Source organism: Staurois parvus, unplaced genomic scaffold (assembly GCF_062004578.1).
Source record: "Staurois parvus isolate SC_StPar_1 unplaced genomic scaffold, SC_StPar_1.0 ptg000108l, whole genome shotgun sequence".
NCBI classification, from domain to species: Eukaryota; Metazoa; Chordata; class Amphibia; order Anura; family Ranidae; genus Staurois; species Staurois parvus.
In genome coordinates, this window is record NW_028317904.1 from 2,365,985 (window position 1) to 2,386,580 (window position 20,596).

Consider the following 20,596-nt stretch of genomic DNA (forward strand, 5'->3'; position numbering starts at 1 on the left):
GAAAGTGGCCGAACACTAAAAGGGTCAGAAGTATGTGTGTTTTTTGTGTAGGAAGTCCACAAGCACACCCTCATGCATTTCACCTAATAGGGTTTAGTTGTAGAGCTACAACACTCTATGACTAAGCTCTATTGGGTTTCACCCATTAGAGGAGCAGTCCTGGGGCAGGGACTGTCAAATTATGCCTGTGGATTTCCTACACAAACACCAATACTAGTGATTCTTTTGTTGTGGCAACTTCCTTTTCTGCATTCATTCCGTGAACATGGACAGCTCATTTTGCCCCTAGCACCTCAAGTTTGAGTGGTGGAGAAGAGAAGAGCCTTGGAGTAGAGAATTTCAGTGTTCAAGCACCCAAAGTCTTGTGATGCTAATTTATATTATGTTAAGAGCGGCTAAGCAGCCACTGTTAAGAGGCAATCCTGTTGTCTCTTGAATGGCTGTTTTTTCCTTGCCAATTGTCAACTTAAAATTGGACTAATGCAAAGCAGCAACGAGCCAAGTGTTTGGCTCGTGGTTGTAGCATGGCCCCATTGACTTGACTGGCGATCACACCTGTCAACTCGGCACTGCTGCATCAAAGTTAATGGCAGTGAACAGGCTTTTCCAATATTTTACTCTTTAGGTGGGTCGCTAGGGAGTGATAAAACCATGGCTCAGTTACTTGTTTTCACTGCCCCCCCCCCCCCCCCCAATGAGAAAGAGGCCTAATTGTTTTGCTTAATTGCTCAAAAAATTCCACATACTATACACTGCTTCCTCCTCGTCCCCATATTCTTTTATAGCCATGTATTATCGAGACCTATGGGGCAAACTCTAGAAGTATACAGAACCTGTGGCCTTCTGCTGACTGTCTATTTTTCCTATAAGTAGAAAATGCTTATCGAGAGAAAAAACAGCAAACTGTAATACAATAAAATAAAAGTTTTAGTTCCCCTCCACTCTTCTTTTATTAATGAGTGTGTGTACTGAGATTTTTTTTTTCTTTTTTTTTTTAAAATACTAATTGTCACTTTTTTCTCTTGATAAACTGCCTAGCCTCTATGCATGAGCCATTACGTACTGAAATGTCTTATCTTCTGTGATTCCACCTTGCGAATCTTGCGCTTGATGAAGGTGTGAATGTGGCTGATGATGATGAAGGGTGGAGCCAGTGCTGGGCGGTTGTGGTACTCCACAATTAGGTTGTATCGCTGGAACTTCCAGTAGATATCGCTGTTGCCTTGCACTTTGGAGAAGGTGTAGCTGTAAGAAAAAAGGCGCAGGAGATAAATAGCACAGTACTGCGAAAAGTACAGATTATTGTGTCCTCATCTTACAATCTTCCTTATGTAAAACACATAAGTAACTACATCTATTCCATGCGGAAATCAGAGGATGTAGCTGTGAATACAACACAGGAAATTACTGGAGCACTCAGAATCCGGTGCAGCTGTGCATGATAACCAATCAACTGCTAACCTCAGCTTGTTCAATCAAGCTCTGTCAATAAAACCTGGAAGCTGATTGGTTTCTGTGCAGAGCTGCACCAGATTTTGCACTCTCCAGTTTTAGTAAATCTCCCCCAGTGTGTGGAAAGATTACCAACATAATGACGTTGGAAAGTTACTAGCAGCAGAACACCACAGAAGAACGGCTGGGGAAACTGAAGCACACCAACTGCCACCAGCCACCAAACTTCAGCCAGCAGTGAATTGTCTGCTTTGGGCAGAGGCTACCTTTAAAAAAATTATGCATTAGTTACCTGAACATGGCAATCAGTAGATTCAGCAAGAGGATGTTGGCAACAAGCAAGAACACAACCAGAAGCAAAATCACAAGCCAGTTGGCAAAAGTGTTGGGACATGGGGGTAACTCTTCATTCATGATAGCCACAGGGTCATTTGTGCAGTTGTCAATTGTCAGCATTCCGGCTACAATAACAAAACAAATAAATAAAAATATGTATATTATACTATTTACATTATACCAAGGTTATTAAGTATTGTCCTCCAGAGGATTGACCCCCCTTCCTGACCAGACCATTTTGTGCGATAGGGCGCTCTGTTAATTTAACTAACAATTGTGCAGTCATGCAACACTGCACCTAAATAAAATGTATGTCCTTTTTCCCCAAAAAATAGAGCTTTCTTTCGGTGGTATTTGATCGCCTCTGCGTTTTATATTTTTTGCGCTATAAACAAAAATGTCCGACAATTTTTAAAAGAAAAACAATATTTTTTACTTTTTGCTATTAAACAAGTCCAGTAAAAAAATGTAAAAAATCATCCAGGACCCGGTGATCAACAGCTGTAGCCACCAATGTATATATACACTTGATTTTGCGCAGCCCTGCTGCCCTGTAGCAGTAGTTCTGCTATAGGGCAGTCAAGAATCAGTTAATAAAAAAACATTGTGCGCTGTGAAAGTTTACATGATTATATTAAAAAATGACAGGGACAGCAAGGGTCAACTAGGAAATAAAGACTGTCATTCTTTTTGTAATTTGTTCTTTTTATGCATCCTTAACCTCTTGGCACGGGCACCACCCAGCCCTTCAGATGCTGGGAGGTGGAGCAGGGTTTCTGATATGACCATACTGATTGGCTGTAACAGCAGTCACATGATCAGAAAGCTCCTAATCGCAAGTAGAGATCAAGAACTTTCCGTTAGTAAGGGCACATGCTCTCAGCACAGCTCTGTTTATTTTTAGGTAAGTATATATGCGACCTCTCGGCATTAAGGCCTACCCGCCAAGAGGCCACATATGTGCATATGGCCAGTGGGAAAGCGGTAATGATGTTATTAGGTAGCATCGATTCTAAGCTGTTCTTGCCTTTTTTTTTTCGTTTTGCACACATTAAAAAATTATTTTAGGCCTGATGATTACTTAAAACCCACAAAACATTATATATTTGCTGAAAGCAGAGACCCTGGAGAATAAAATAATTGTAGTGCCATATTTTATGTTACACAATATTAGTGCAACAGTTTATCAAGTGCAATATATCAGTGAAAAATACACTAACATTTTTTAGGACACACAAACCCAATATTTTACCTAATGTTTGGGTAAACTATATAACAAGAGGTTGCACCAAATAGACACCAAAGATGTCAAGCTTTGAAATTGCATGTGCCCATAAAATAGTAACAAAAGCCTGTACCCTAAATCTTCTATAAGCAACACTTTTAAAGCCCCTATAGGGCTTCCAATTCTTTCTTCCAGTTTTCCTATAGTGTGTACCCAGTTTAAGGGTTAAAAAAATAATGATTATGTGGTCATGTTTGAAAGAATGAATAGGCCAGATACGTGAAGAACTTTTGGAGCAGTACTCGCTTTATCATGTGTCTTTTTTCATCTTACCGTCCATCTTGTTCAGTTCAATTTGACCAAAGATCTGTAGGTAGGGCCGATAGAAGACACGACGGAAAATCCAGCCCAAACGCATATCATTGGGGTGAAGGAGACCCTCTGTGGCAACTCCGTAAGCAATCAGCCAAACTCCCAAAAAGAAAAGGAAAAAAAATACATCCTTCATCTGTTGTAAGACAAAAACACAAATATTAAAGTTGAATTCCATACCAACAGTTGAAAATACATTTACAGTATGTGTATTTTTAAATTGCCTAAATATTATATTTCACACATTCCTGTCACATTGCTCAGCTGGGATGGAGACATGACCATGGGCTACTGCAGCTTACTGTGCTACTTGTCTGCTCTTGACAAATTGTAGTGTAGTCTATTGTGTTCTTACCATTTTTCTGACAATAATGATTTTGGGCCCCAACTGCTTGTTCACAGCAAAAATATGAATGAGCCGGAGAGTGAAAACCATGAAATCGAAGCAGAGGATGGTCCGCCCTGACTCATATGAAACTTCAAACATTCTGTGAAAAGACAGAATAGATTATTAGGACATTTACCATACAAGCTAATCTCTCCTGAAACATGCCATGATTAAGTCATAAGCTAAAATAACTAAGAATATACTGGGCTGCTAAGGAGAAGTATAAAGTAGGTCTGAGTTCACCTCCTACCTTACAGTAGGTTACAAAACAACCAAGAAATGAAGATTAGGGACAGTGTATTCGCACCCATAAAAGACAAAGCTTGTATGCCAACAGACCCATTAATTTAAAATCTGAAAATGGGGACCTCACCAGCCCCCAAAACATTACTTTTTTGCAAATATCAGCGATATAATCTCATGGAACTCATTTAATCCCCCTGAGGCAGACTCACTTTTCTCTAAATTTGCCCTAGCCAAAATCTTTCCCTTAACAAATACCTATTCAACAAAGAAATCACAATACAAGAAGCAAAGAGAGTCATCAAAGCTCCTAAAGTGAAACTTTGGGCATATTAAAAAATACAAATACAGTACAGTATAACGGTGTCTGGCAATAACATTAACACAGCAGGTTTTGTCTTTTTGAGTCCCTCTGCAACATTAGCAGTATTGTATTACCAATTACTGCCAACAGATCTGTTATTTTTGCACTTCTTGTAACAGAACAAACTGTTCAGCAAAAGTTGTGAGAAACCATTTAAAGCTGGCCATACGCTAGCCAAAATTCAGGAACAACCACATTGTGGTCAGTCTTTGTTTGTCCCTGCTTGACAGAAATCAAAATTTTGATGGACTTCTGTCAAAAAACTTCTCTCAAATCGTCCACTGTTCAGTGTATTTTGAAAGCAATGAGTGCAGCAGTCAGTAAATAATGTTCTTGCGGGGAGAATTCTCCATCAACCAGGTTTGTGTGGATGAAGAAATCTGTTGGCTGAGCTCAGAAGTTTTGTTATATTGTGGACTGAGTAGTCCACATGTTGTTTTAAAAAAAACTTTACGTAAGAGACAGAGCAGCTACAACAGGTATTTTTCCTTTTAAAAAAGTTTTAAGCTATATGAACAGAATCTGAAGTTTGAAAGCACTCCTGCCAGGGTTATTTGGTTTATCCCAACTTTGTATGTGTCACTTTTTCTGGACAGCTTGGCCTGTTACATGGACAAATAATGAGTCTATTGGCAGGATGAAAAGGTAATAATACTGTTAGGAGGGACTCAGAAAAAAACAAAATCAGCACTTTAATGCCATTGAGAGACTGCATCATATACAGTATACCATTTTTTTTTATTTTGTCCATAGTTACACTTTGAGAAGTGGCAAATGAATATGCAGAGAAATGTAACCTTCCACTGGAGAGCCTATGGCTGAAACCAGTGGTCAAAGTGGCACATCACAGAAATGCAGGTGGAACTTCTATTCCCCGATCATCTATGGTATCTATGAAATATGAAACAGGAAGCGATAAGAATTTTGTCACTTCCAGGTTCAGTTTGTTGTTTACAAGCCATTACTGGCAAGTAAAATATCTGATCAAACCCATCTTGATTTGATCAGATGTTTTTGAAGACAGGAGGGCAGAAGATGCTATCACAAGGGATGTTGTAATAGCAATAAAGTTGATTTAAAAAAAAAACTAAAGAGACACTGTGAAGAAAAAATTAAAGTGCCCCCATCCCCCAAGCACATGTGCATGTGCAAATGCTACCACATTCATAGGACCCGCATGCACATGGAAATGGTGAATGCACTGCATGTGAGGTATTGCTGCAAATGACAGAGTAAGAGAAATAGTTCTAGCACCAGACCACCTGTTTAATGCTAAACTGTTCACCTGAAAAGGCTTTTAAAATTTCATATATGAATTGTTTTTAAGTATCATAGTTTGTCGCCATTCCACAGGTGTGTACAATTTTAAAGCAAGATGTAACATCATCCTCTATATTTTACCAAACAATTGGGAATTATATTGTGTTTATGGGCACTAAATTCATTAAAGTGTATTTTTTCCCCCAAAAAAATTGTGCTTGAAAAATCGCTGCACCAATATTGTGGGACATAACAAATTGCAACAACCAACATGTTCTCCTCCAGGGCCTTTGCTTTCAGAAAATGCCTAATTTTTGGGGATTCTAAGTAATTTTCTAGTAAAAAATGCATGTTTTTATGTGAATGTGAGAAGTGTCAGAAATAGCTTGGGCAGCAAGTAATTAATCTATAATAAATAGCTGTTGTAATCTATAATAAATGGCACAATGTTAACGTGAACCTGTTGTTGTATTGCAATAATGTAAGGGTAAGCTTAGGGATGAATAGTAGTCATCAAAAGGTACCTGATTATGCCTATCATGTGAGAAAAGATTCTTACATAGTGTTTGCTGGCACCTCACAAAATACTGGGACCTCTGAGATATGGGGAGAGCAGACATGCAGTTCCCCACTTCCTTGCCTTCCTTTCCTGTCATACAAAATAATCTGTTCATTGGCAACTGTGTAAAGCAATGTTGAGGCCAAAAAGGTTTATGGTGCCTTAATATGAACAAATGATCACCAAATCAATTGAGGCAACAGATATGTATCCTATAATCTATAGGTTCCATTAGGACAATTATAAGATGTAAATTTTGCATGACAGAGCCACTTGAAATATCCACTTTATAAGTTTGAAGGGTTTACAATGCCATGTTTTCATGCTGATGTACCTGCAGATTACACCAATGATGAAAAGCAACAGGGCTGTGATGTCCACATGATTCCAAGAATCTTGCAAGTACTGCTTGACCTTCTGTGCCACTGGCATTGACCCCACAAAGAAGCTTTGCCGTATTTCTTCACAAACCATGGTGAAGACCCAGAAATACAATATAATCTCTGAAGTGGCTGGGCCAATGGGCGGAGGCTCTTTGAAATCCATGAGCAGCACATAGGAGAAAAGGAAGAGAAAAGCAAAGTACATGACTACATTGCCAAAGAATGCAGTGACAGGGGCACTCCAGAACTGCTTCCAGCGCCTCATCCATTGCGGCCGGGGCTTCTCTTTAGTGATTTCCACTTCTGGGGCTTCTGAGTTTAAGTCAGTTGTCTTGCCAGGTTTCAGCTCAACAAGTTCACTTTTTTCCCTCATTATTTCCTCCCTAAAAAGAAATTCAAAACACATTATCTGCAACAACAATGCCAAAAACTGATTTGCGTGAGAATTTAAAGTGGACATGTGTGTGTGTTGGGGTGTAGGTTAGCTGGGGGTTGTAAAAGCACGGCTCCACTCCTGAACTCTGCCCTCTGTACATAGTGTACTCCTGAACTGTGCCCTTTGTAATCAGTGCACTCCTGAATGCTGCCCTCTGTACACAGCACACTCCTGAACTCTGCCCTCTGTACACAGCGCACTTCTGAACTCTGCCCTCTGTACATAGTTTACTCCTAAACTCTGCGCTCTGTACATAGTTTACTCCTAAACTCTGCGCTCTGTACACTGTATACTCATGAACTCTGCTCTTTGTATGCAATGTACTCCTGAACTCTGCCCTCTGTAAGCAGTGTACTCCTGAACTGTGCCCTTTGTAATCAGAGCACTCCTGAACTCTGCCCTCTGTATGCAGCGCACAACTGAACTCTGCCCTCTGTATGCAGCACACTCCTGAACTCTACCCTCTGTACACAGCACACTCCTGAACTCTGCCCTTGTACACAGCACACTCCTGAACTCTGCCCTTGTACACAGCACACTCCTGAACTCTGCCCTTGTACACAGCACACTCCTGAACTCTGCCCTTGTACACAGCACACTCCTGAACTCTGCCCTTGTACACAGCACACTCCTGAACTCTGCCCTTGTACACAGCACACTCCTGAACTCTGCCCTCTGTACATAGCTGCCCTCTGTACATAGTGTACTCCTAAACTCTGCGCTCTGTACGCTGTATACTCATGAACTCTGCTCTTTGTATGCAGCGTACTTCTGAACTCTGCCCTCTGTAAGCAGTGTACTCCTGAACTGTGCCCTTTGTAATCAGCGCACTTCTGAACACTGCCCTCTGTATGCAGTGCACAACTGAACTCTGCCCTCTGTACACAACACTCTCCTGAACTCTGCCCTCTGTACGCAGTGTACTCCTGAACTGTGCCCTCTGTATGCAGCACACTCCTGAACTCTGCCCTCTGTACGCAGCACACTCCTGAACTCTGCCCTCTGTACGCAGCGCACTCCTGAACTCTGCCCTCTGTACGCAGCGCACTCCTGAACTCTGCCCTCTGTACATAGTGTACTCCTAAACTCTGCACTCCATACACACATGCACACACATGTACCAATGCAATTGGCTGCACACACCTATGCACAAGTGTAAGTGAGCCTTAGTGAAATGGTGCCCAAAACTGAACTGAAGATTTCAGAGATACATTGCTTTGTGCAGGGTCAAAATTGTGTCTCTTAACACAGGAAAGTATGTTGCCTGCTTTAAAAACGACTTTATAGATCTTGGTATTGCATGATATTATTAAGTCTATGATCTACCAGAACGCCCAGGTTCTTCTCAACTTATTGACTTTCCCAGTTGTACCCTTAAGTGCATACCTTTATATTTATCAACATTAAATCCATTTGTCACAAAGTTTCCCAATAAAACAAAACATTCAGGTCTACCTGTAAGTTATAGACCTCCTGTAAAGATTAAATTTCACTGACAAACCAGAGTTTAGTCTGGAAAGCACTCTTAGGGTGCACTCATACTGTGCAACATCGAACTTGCCCAAGTTCAACTGTCCCCCTCCCCACTACCCTGCTGCTCTGCACTCACACTGGACTATAAGCAAGCATTCCTGAGAAAACTTGCATCATCAGATCTGCCAACAAGACCATAATGATCCCCGCTTCTGTGCTCAATGATCTATGGATAGTTCTGTGCTTAGGCATGAATTTGTGCTCACACTGAAGAGAACTGTACTGGGCCACAAATTAATCTTGCTCAGAACCACCTCTTCCAAGTGGTCCCAGGCACAGTACACTTAACAGTTCCCAGCACAGTTCGGAGCACTCACACCATAGAAATGGATGAGAACAAGGGGGTGCCCGGGCTCAGTTAAAAATGCCAATGTTAGTGCATTCTAAGTGGACCTAGTACCCACAGAGACCTCCCAGGCTCACATGTAGAAACACAGTTTGGCAGAGGTGTTGCAGTGATGCACAATGGGAGAGAACTGCACTCATTGGCTGCACTGATGCAGATGGCACAACTAGTGAGGCCAGTGTGAATACCTCAGCAAATGTTAATTGAAGAGTGTTGATTGGCGGTGGGGCTGCTAAGGAGTCTTCAAGGAGGCAAAGGGCACTATCCACTGTTACATGGAGGAATAAAAGTAGCTTGGTTTTCTTTGATTTACATTGGAAAAACTATTGATATTAGTAACCTACCCTTCCATGATTTCTGCCACCGTGGTCTTTATATCAATATCCAGACTATCCATTTCCACTCGCTGGACATTGTCTGTTCCACTCTCATTATCAGAGCTCCTAAAAATGAAGAAATACAACAGAATCACAAGTTTATTTCAATTTACAATTTAGCATAATACTGTAGCAAATGGTTTCAGACAGCAAGTGTAGTTCTATTTTGTAACAGGGCTACCTTTACATAATTATTGCTTAAGAAAATAGCAGATCAGCCCTACTTTTTTGACTGAAGCTCTTATATTTAATTTATAGTACAGTATATTAATAGTATTCAAATTTGATTTTTTTTTGTAGCAACTCTGTACAGCACAATATTTTAGTTGGTATATATACTAAAGCTCTGTGAGTGATCAGGCAAAAGGAATGTTTTATTGTGAGCAGTGTAAAAAAGGGGGTCCTCCCTGCTAGCACACCTCACTAGGAATGAGCAACATTGACAAACTTCACTACACCAAAATCTCAGTGAAAAATCTACATGTCAGTGAAATGAAGAGATGTTTAGCTGCTTTGAAGGGCAAAAAGCATTGTAAATTACTCCTGAGGATTATGGAAGCTCATTTGAACGCTTCCTGAGTGCCCTATAGCAGAAATACTGCTACAAGGCGGCACGGGTGAGCAAAATCATATATATATATATATATATATATATATATATATATATATATCTATGATTTTGCATCTGCTGGCACCCGGTGATTGCCGAGCATCTCTGATGGCGGGGGGGGGGGGGGGGGGGGGGAGAACTGTTTGTGCACAAAACAGTTCTCCTCCCTGTCAGCTCCTGCACACTGCACACCTCTTGCTCCTGCACACTGCTTTGGATGGCTGTACATGTAAGCAGTCTGCTTACAATGAAGCCCACATACACAGCACATAGTAAAACAGCACACAGTTAACCCTTTGATTGCCCCACGTTAACCCCTTCATGCCCAGTGCCAGTGCTTTTTTTTTTTTTAGCACTGCTGTATTGGTGTCACTGGGGATGTCAGTGACACCAAGTCAGTTCCCCCCAGTCCCGCTATAAGTCACTGATCACCACAATTACTAGTAAAAATAAAAAATTCCAGTATCTATACCACCATTAGTAAAAGCTCTAACTTTCACATAAACCAATTAATTTACACATATTGGGATTTTGTTTTAGCAAAGACATGTAGCAGAATACATTTTGGAGTAAATTTATGACGAAATTTGATTTTTAAAATTTTTTTTACTGGACATGTTTAATAGCAAAAAGTCAAAAATATTGTTTTTTTCTCAAAATTGTTGGTCTTTATTTTCAGCGCAAAAAATAAAAAACACACATACGGCCAAATACCACCGAAAGAAAGCTCAGTTCGTGGGGAAAAAAAAAAAAGACATAAATTTAATTTAGGTGCAGCGTTCTATGACCATGCAATTGTCAGTTGCTGTAACTCACAAAATGACTTGGTCAGGAAGGGGGGTAAATCTTCAGGAGGGCAAGTGGTTAAACTATCTTACCCAAAAAAAAAACCACTTGTTAGCAGGGAACATAATGTTCGATAATAATCCACAGAGATGGGCTTTTCATCCAGTATAAAGTGTTTACAACTCATTTTCTGGCAAATTCATGTGGAATAGAGATAGACCTTCCATACATAACACATTACATAAAAATACATACTTCTATTTATCAAAATTCAAGGTTGTGGGAGACTTAGGATTGGAGGTACTGCATATGGCCATGGAGCAAGTAGGGAGAGAGTTGCCACATGTAAGCATTTCATGCTAACATGCTATTGTGGCCAATGCAGGTGAGCATACTGGCAAACACATGAGAAGAAGCAGTGAGCCCACTGTATTCATAGCACCTACAGTATAAGACCTATAAAACTACATCAGACACTGGCAGTGGTGCAATGGATGATGTAGGCCACTTTTTCACTGCCCTCAACTGAACACAACAGCTGGAAATTGACCTGAGTTGTGGCAGAACAGCTACACAGATCATTCCAGGGACCCACATCTCACTACAGGTGGAAGGAAGATTCAACCCTCCTGTTTGATCATAGTTTGTCTCACCTCTTGGATTTGGATATGAATCTCCAAACAGAGCAAGGGGTGAAATGGTTCCTAAATCCTAGGTTCCTTTGGTGGTTTTTGAATCAGTCTTGTAATGAAAGTGGTAAATTCTAAGAGGAGGGGAAGCAGAGACCATAGACCCCAGTTCTGCATTTGGAGGGTAACACCTGTCCAGGGTGTAGAACAGTAGAGACAGCCTGCGAGCCCCATGATCGAGGCAGAATTTTGACTTGTGGCAGTCTACATCTATCTGGGGTCTGAATCTGCATATAATGAATGGAGAGAAAAAAACCTCTCCTGTATCCCAAGGATCTGAGCAGTGCACAGGGGAGGGCTTCAAATGTGATGCAGTGGAGAACATTGTTTTTGTGAATAGATGCCCAACATTAAACTGCATATTCAAGTAAAGTTCTTATTTTATTTATTGCAGGTACTTATATAGCGCTGTCAAGTTACGCTGCGCTTTAGAATCATTAAGGCATCCTGGTTAATGTCTCCAGCCTCTGCTGTAAGGTCTGCAACCTCTGCTGCATGAGAATATATGAAGGTAGTAGCCTGGTTTCCATTTGGGAACAGTTAATCTTCCACATTTAATGGATCTGATTGGAAAGCATATGTGAATGAGAACTAAAAATGTTTCTCCCTTTTTGGCTACGAAGTATACCATTGAAAGTGTTTTGTTACATCTGTTCAACAAGTACAGAAAGTACCTGTTGATTTTGCAAGGAATCTTGCGAGCTGATAACCTTCATGTGATTCTGCCTGTGCACAAACAGGGGTTATGGGGATGAGGAAGAGGAAAAGAAATGAGGAGAGATCTGTGTTCACTGTAATCCATCAGTAATCAGAAGTAGGTAGGGATGACACAATGTATTAGGAATTCAGAGTTGAGTCATCATGTCAAAGAAAAAGAGGGGGTATACTATATTTCTAGCACATCGACAGGTATCTTTCTGTACTTGCAGCTTGTTTAAAGGGATAAAAGATCAAGAAACGTGCACGTATGAAATGAAACCATGATTACTGCTACCCAGATTTTTCTTTCTTTAAACATTTATTTCAAATTAACAGGAATAATTTTACATTGGGGGCTTTAAAAACTATCCTTTGTTATGTAACAAGTGTATATATTTCTGCGATTTTACTGTTCCAGCAGCGTCATTACAGCAATCAATTTGAGGGTAGTTAAAATCTCCTAATGATAATTAACATTTCAGTATGCACATCCACATGTAACCCCACTCATAATGCCTCAGCACCATCACACTTTATTAACAAGATCCTCTTTTACATACACACATGGACAGACATCACCTTCTTTTCGTTTTGTCCTTTACCTCTAAGAGACAACATAGCGAGGAATAATAACAGAAGAATCAAGAAACCATGATTCTGCAATACCAATTAAATTATAATTTTCTTCAAACACCAAAACTTCTAACTCCCCTACTTTTACTAGCAGACTTCTGGAATTTGTAAAAAACACTTTAAACAGTGCTGTCATTATGAGGACATCACCCGTGTGACACAGGGTTACCAACTGCACATGTGCAGTTGCAAAACTACTGGGCAGACATGCTCGGTCATTTTCATGCAGTGAGTCAGTGACATCCTGGCAATGCCCAGTACCATGCTTGAAAGAACGGCATCACAACAGCATGGCAGTGGGCACGCCTCCTGAGTCCTGACCCGGAGACCAGCCCACACCACTCTGAGCAAACAGACAAAGTCCCAGAGACCGGACCCCTGCATCATCCATCCATGGCTGCTGGAGAATCACACGCCACTCTGAGCACAGCTTTGGCCACAATCTCTTGCCATCTCTTGTATCATGTCTGTACAGACTCTGAACATCTCTTCTATCATGTCCGCAGCCTTTAACCATCTCTTGCATCATATCCACAGTCTCTATCCATCTCTTGTGTCATGTCTGTGCAAAGGGTATAAATATATATGTAGCAGGCTCCTTGTACAAGAGGATTCAGAAGGAATCACATGATCAGCAGTCAGTCCTTTCTCTCTCTCTCCTATTTGTGAAACCTGGGCATTCTGCCAAGTTTATGACTCATCCACTACACAGCAAAGAATGCTGGGAGAGGGAGGGAATCAGGAAGTGAAGGGGAGAACAGAGAGACACAAGGCTGGAGAAAAGACAGGGACATGTGGAGCCCGTCCAAGCAGAGGAGGAGGCACTACAGCACCCAGCGCGGATAGAGGGACCCTGCTGTGTGTTCAGAGTCTGGTGAGCTGTCCCCCTGGAGAGAGTAAGACACACCATTTACACTTTGCATATAGACTGGGACATCCGCACCCCACTGCTGGGATCTCACCCATCCGGGGCCCTGTGCAAGCCACAGATCCCTCTGCCTGCTTTGCCCCTCACCACCAGTGTAATTGAGACTGTCTGCCCCGGGGACTGACACATACTGGGAGATTGCATCCTGCGACTGCCCCTGGTCTTGGGGTGCTTTGTGTTGCGTTTAGACACTGAGGTTGGACCCTCTCAGCCCAGAAACCTAGTGAAATCGGATGTAACCCACACCAGCTGAAACTCCAAGAAGCCTTCAGCTGCTATTTACTTCATTGTAAGGACTAAACGTGCACCAACTAGAGCTCCACCGTTACAAGGACTAGAGTGGGGGAATCTGGCTTAGTAGCCTTATTAGAGGTACCTCTTTATTGCATTCTGTTCTGACTCTGAGGTGATTTTTGGCTAACGCCCCTCAGAAGCAGAATCATACACCGGTGTGGGTAATACATTTCATTGATAGAGTATAAGTAAGTTTATTTGTTTGATATCAGTTGTATTCTGCTTAAATTGCAACTCTGCCATCCGGAGACTCTTGGCTGTGAAGCCCTTTAGTGGCAGACCAAATTTACTGCATTGCATAAAAGAAGAAAAGTAAGTTTTGAAGTTGAAAGGGGAACCCCACCCCTCTACACTGCATTTCATTCTCCATAAAATTGTTCTTGTTTCATTTAACCCTGTGTCAGCAAATTTCTTGGCGGGGTATCTGCTATTCATTACCAGTTGTGCCAGAGGGATTGGGTTTGCTTAGGGTTGGATCTATTGAGCGCAGGACCCATAATATATTCCAGCTTGTCCCAAGGGGCAGTGCTACATATATATATATATATATATATATATATATCTCAACCTCCCCAACCCTTCCCATAAACCTCTTCCCTAGCACAGCAGACTGCCTTCTTTTTAGGTGCAAACCATTTTGGCATATAGGTTGTAACCCAATGAAAAGTCTAGTTCTCTGGAATACCAAGTCCTTCCCTCTTACACCAGGTATTTACTATCCATGTTGCTTTCTAAGCTCACACTATCTTCACTGTATTGCACATGGTACAGTCGATACTTCAGGAAATATAAGTTTAGAGGTCCTTCCTTTGAACTAGCTAGCCTAGTTATCTTAATTGATTCTTAAGAATCCTCCATCTTCCATGTATTTTGCCATTGGTCCCAACATGAAAAACAAGATGGCTGCGTCATATACCAGCTCCTCCCAATAATTCATCTACTTGGTTCACCATATACCAAACCCTGGCCCCAGCGAGACAGCAAACATTTCAGTTGAGGCAATCCTGGTGATAAATTATTTTATCAATCCTCCAGAGAATAAAATTTCCTGTTACCACCAGCTCTATTGGCCTTCCAGAATTACTTTCACCACCTCTACTAGATATGTTGCTCTCCTGGCTGTTAGGGGTAGCAGCAATATATAGAGTTGTCACTTCTGGGTTTAATGTTCCCTAAGAAGAATAAGTCCTGAATCAGTGAGCCTTCATGAGCTCTCCACTGCTGATTCCAGAGAGTAGCCAGGTCCCTTCCAGAACCTTATCTTGCATTGCCTCCTCCTGTACTGTCGCCCACTATCCCCCCAAAGAAATGTATGTATGCTTTTGAAAAGCAGCTCCTATTTTGGCCCATTATTAAAGAGAACAAATTCATTTTAGCATTAACAAGGCTACTATTTGCATATTAGCATACAATATACAGAGTATACACTCACTGGGCACTTTATTAGGTACGCCTTGCTAGTGCCAAGAAAATATCCCCCACACCATTACACTATCACCACCAGCCTGAACTGTTGATACAAGGCAGGATGGATCCATTTTTTCATGTTGTTTTCACCATGTTCTGACCCTACCATCTGAATGTTGCAACAACCAGTCTGCCCATTTTCCTCTGACATCAACAAGGCATTTGTGTCCACTCAACTGCCACTCACTGGATATTTTCTCTTTTTCAAACAATTCTCTGTAAACCCTAGAGATGGTTGTACATAGATAAGCAGTTTTTGAATACCCAGACCAGCCCGTCTGGCACCAACAACCATGCCACATTCAAAGTCAATTAAATCCCCTTTCTTCCCCATTCTGATGTTCCGTTTATACTTCAGCAAGTTATCTTCACCACATCTACATGCCTAAATGCATTCAGTTGCTGCCACGTGATTGGCTGATTAGCAATTTGTGTTACTAAGCAATTGAACAGGTGTACCTAATAAAGTGGCCAGTGAGTGAATAGTAGCAGTAGAACCTCCAAAATGTATCAATGCTTACACAGCACCACATTTGTTTCTTTTTGAAATGTGTTAAAAGACAGTCCTGGTACATTTTGAATAGTTTATCTACTGTGGCAAATAATAACGCAAAACAACAAAAACGGTTACTCACTTAAATTCAATCAGATGTGTGTAAATGAGAGGCGGGCAGAAGAAAGTCAGAACCATTGCCCATACCGGTGTGTTCTGTGCCATTTGTCCCCACCAGTTCTCTGTTAACATGGACTGTAAAATAAGCATGTAACATAATGTTATTAAAATGATAATAAACAAATCATAAAAAGAACAAACTATTACTGTACATACCTCTGTCTCATTTGTAACCATTTACCACTAGTTAATATATTCTTAAAGTACAGCTGTCATTAGAACAACATGGAGGCCATCTTTGCTGGCATCTTCCTTCAGAGAATGCTAGTTTTTGTCACTGTCACATTGGCCCTCTTGCTTCAGTACCTTGAGTTGGTGACCTCTCAGAACAAGTATGTCTGACTTTTCTCTCACTCTCCTAATCCACATACTTTTTATCACTGACATAACCTATTGAAGCTTGAGGGTCATTGACATTTTTAAAAGAAGATCAGCAATGACAGTCCCTGTATTTTTATTATCATGTTTACTTTTAGAAACAGAGAAAGATGGAGGTAAGATTCTGCTTCTAAACATTCTGACTGCCTGTCACTTATGGATGTTGGCACTGGGTCAACAACTCAGAAAGTACTAAAGTGATAGGATTAGTATGACAGGCAAGCAACTAACAAGGGGATTAACAATGGGAGCCTGCAGCACATGGATTTTCCGCCTAAAAAAAAATAACAGAGTTGTGGTCCAGTAGTAAAAAAAACAAATACAGACAGGATGAGGCTTTACCAAAACTTCCTGTGAATCTATTTTACGTTTCACCCAAAATATCTCTTGAAAATAAACTTGAAAAGCTGCAAAACACTGCTAAAAATGAGAAGGATTTTCTTGTGTAATCAGCCTTATAGAATGTGTACGCACCTGGACACCATCCTGTGCAAAAAAGTTGCGGGCATCTGCCTCGTAAGCCAACTGCAGACAAGTGGCCCCTCCCCAAACATTAGAGCGTCGTACTAGCAGCTTAAATGCTCGATTTTCACTATTTCGGTAACATTCATTAAAGACTCCTGCAAGAAATAACAATACTTTTATATCTATTATATAGTTGATAAAGAAATAATCTCTTATCAAATACCAATGTCCAGTCGAGAGAAATCAAATTGGCATCCTATAAAACACGCATGTGTGGGAAAGAATCTTAAATAAGATTATACCATACATTTTTGGGTCCCTGATTAATAGAAATTATATTCATTTAGTAGGGTTACAGTGATAAAAAAAAACTAATTTGGGTGTTTAAATATAGGATAACAACAGAAAGTTGGGCCTTAAAGCAAAGGGATACAACAAAAAATGTTTTGGCGTATATTTAAAAAAAGAAATGCGACCTTGGTGTGAGATAGTAGTCAAGGCCTCTGAGTCTGAGTTTCACCCCCATACTAACTGCTCCATACTTAATATCCAAAATACTTGTAAACCCTACTGCAGCCAATATGCTTAAACATCCAAATAAGTCTTCTCCTAAACTCTCTGCAATTTATATCTGCTCATCATCACTTCCTGTACCAACAAGCAGAGTGGTGAGAGGTTAACAACAAATGTCAAAGAGTACCATCTTCTACACTAGTTATGCTTAATCTACTGTTATTGGTTTTTGCAAAACAGAATAGTGTAGTACATATAGAAAAGTACGTTACAATATAGGACAATCAGAGAAAGCACATGAAAAAAACAAACGGTCCCCTACAAAGCAAATTGTCAACACAGCATATCTTGTGAGATTACAAAACAGGCCACCAATACAGAAACATATAAAGATGTCATAATGACATCCAGTGTAAACAAATACAATGAGCACAGACATATGGGGGAGATTTACTAAAACTGGAGAGTGTATCATCTGGTGCAGCAGTGCATGGTAGGCAATCAGCTTCTACCTTCTGTTTGTTTAGTTAAGCTTTGAGAAAAAACCTGAACACTAATTGGTTTCTATACAGAGCTGCATCTGATTTTGCACTCTCCAGTTTTTGTAACTCCCCCATTGGGTTCAATAAAAGAGCCTTTATACATGTACAAGTAAGTGGTCTCCTAAAAGTGAGTGACATAGATGTGATCTATTCAGGACAAGCCCATAACCCCTCACAAGGGTCAGGGAAACGATCCCATCTGTATACATTGAAATATCAATAAGAAATGAGTTATGGATAGGTGTAGATGGGAAAAGATAGAAATTGACAATATGGTAGAAGGGTAGAAAGAGAAAAGAAAAAAATAAAAGGGGGGGGGGTAGGGAAAGAGAAGGGCTCCTACACTATTTATGTTATGATATTGTATCTCTGCTTTAAAGCACTAATTTCAATTTCAGAAGACATATATACCAGTCATTTTTTATGTATTTACTTCCTAATGATTAATTTGTAATGATCCCGTAATCATTTAGTTACACATGAGGGCCAATGGGCTGAATCAGTCGCTGGTTTTAATATATCTCCAATTATTTAGGCCTCATGCACACAGGAGGTTTTTTTTCCTCCCCTGGATGCCTTTGCTCCTGGCAAGAAAAAAGCAGCTTAAAAAAAAAAAAAAACACGCCTAAAGCAGTGTTTTGCACACATGTCTAGATACATTTGGGCATGTGAAGCATTTTCGCATTCATTGATTCCACTGGCTAGAATATTAATATACTGTATTCTGACCACTGAAAGGAAGGAACGCTCAAGTGCTAAATGCATCTAGCATTTAAGGGCCTTTAGATGCTTTTAGGCACATTTCCATGTTTTTTCTGCCCAAAAGCTCCTTTGATGAACGCACAAGTGATGTGGTTTTTTTTCAGCCTCAAAATGCTCCACTTCTAATACATCTGTAAACCATAAGCTAACAGAGGTCCATTTCCAGGCTAAAAAAAAAAGTCAAACACCTGTAAAAGCGGTGTTTAATTTAAGTTCAGTGTCAATCACCACCCTGCGAGTCACACTACCACAGTTATGTGATGTGGCTTCACAGCTGGTTAAAAATATAGAACAGAAAGGAGGTCATAACCACTTCACTAGTCTTTAAGAGAATTATATTTACTGCAAGTCAGTACAATCCTTTGTACATTGTGTAGCCAGCAATTTTGTGGTAGCATGTGCCTTAACAAGAAAGTGAGGAACCTTATTTTTCAGATTGCAGTCTTGTCTAATCCACCTGGCAATGGTGGAACAAGGGCAGGTTGCCCCTATGGTGATCCTCAGAAAGGTAAACCTTCACAGATAGAACCAAATATAGACAGTGGAGCACAGTCTCCTTGGAATGGGCAGGACATTGATAGGCTTGAAGGTAGGTTTCTGAAAAGCCGATAAATCCAAGTTGTGGTACAATGGAGTCACTAAAGAGCATACAGGGGGAACAGTGGGAGCGAGATCCTGCACAAAGACCTTCACCAAAAAGTGAGAGGCAAGTGGTCTCTGGAAAAGAATGAAAAGGGTCAAAATGTGACCCTGGATGGTATTCAGGACCAATTGCTGACTTGGATAAAACTGGATGAAGGATTGGATACATTCCATAGAGTACCTCCTGGGATGAAATTTTCTAGCCTTGCATGATGCAAAGTAGGACTTCCAGGCCCTGGCAGGTCTTGGAAACAAAACTGTCCAGCTTGTTGATGTACCTGAACCAAAAGATCCACATCAAGTGTCCCCCCCATCTATGACCAAGGTCTTAAAACTCCTCTGGGTAAAGAGGCCATTCTCCTGGAACCAGACTCTGACAAAGAGAAAGATTGCATTTTCAGTTTTTGAGAACCTGGGTTGTGTAGTCTCACAGATGAGACCTTCAGAATGTTAATAGGCAGATAGGCTTTTGCCAGCAAAGTCCACTGAACCGAGTGGGCATCCATTTTGGTGTCTGTTGTGCGCATCTTCTAAGACATCAAGAGAAAAGAATTCCTTGATTCCAGCACTAGATTCGAAATCCATCACACTAGGTCAAGTTTTTTTTATGATCAGGCACATTCAGGGTCTGTCTGTCCCAAGCAGCTAGAATGTTGAGTTCAACAGTCTGCAGTAAACCTTGGCATAATGAACTGCTTCAAAAGGAGGTGATCATAAGGTCCAAAGACCCTCATGCAAAAATAGTTAGGTATCCCCGGGACAGTAGGGTCTGAATGATAGAGCAGAGGGCCAGGAGTTTGGAGGAAAATTCTGGACAAGGTGGGGTTTAAAATCAGGCTCAGATACTACAAGCAGGGGGTTAGTTCCAGAGCTGACTTCTGAAGATTTGGGATCTATTAAAACCACTACAGAGTGTGCAGCATCTAATAGACCTTGGATTTCAAGGTCTAGACCAACTTCATTTCTTCAGCAGGAGGTTGCTCAGGTATCCCACCATCAGATAGAGCACAATAGAGTAAGGACAGGAGCTAGCACCTTGGTGAAGGCCCAAAGTGCCATGGACAGGCCAAATAGAATGGAAACAAACTGATATTGTTGCATGCCCATAGCAAAACACAATTACGTGTTGATGCTGTGGGAGATAGGGATGTGTAAGTAGGCATCCTTGATTGCGCAAAAGCCAGAAGGTCCTCCAGCTAAAGGGAAGTGATAACTGATCTGGCAGATTCCATATAAAGTTT

The 20,596-nt window shown here is 40.9% G+C and overlaps 1 protein-coding gene across 3 annotated transcripts in view; it reads right to left on the bottom strand.

The window, feature by feature from the left end:
- TRPM4 (transient receptor potential cation channel subfamily M member 4) overlaps nt 1-20,596 on the bottom strand; it is a 197,893-nt gene that overhangs the window by 12,496 nt on the left and 164,801 nt on the right. For all 3 annotated transcript variants that reach the window (XM_089671601.1, XM_089671600.1, XM_089671602.1), the window contains exons 14-21: nt 16,906-17,051; nt 16,016-16,128; nt 9,242-9,340; nt 6,534-6,965; nt 3,741-3,873; nt 3,347-3,521; nt 1,745-1,913; nt 1,064-1,245 (exon numbers count right to left, since the gene is read on the bottom strand). In XM_089671601.1, the coding sequence (XP_089527727.1) occupies nt 1,064-1,245; nt 1,745-1,913; nt 3,347-3,521; nt 3,741-3,873; nt 6,534-6,965; nt 9,242-9,340; nt 16,016-16,128; nt 16,906-17,051 (1,449 nt within the window). The remainder of the gene's footprint in view (nt 1-1,063; nt 1,246-1,744; nt 1,914-3,346; nt 3,522-3,740; nt 3,874-6,533; nt 6,966-9,241; nt 9,341-16,015; nt 16,129-16,905; nt 17,052-20,596) is intronic.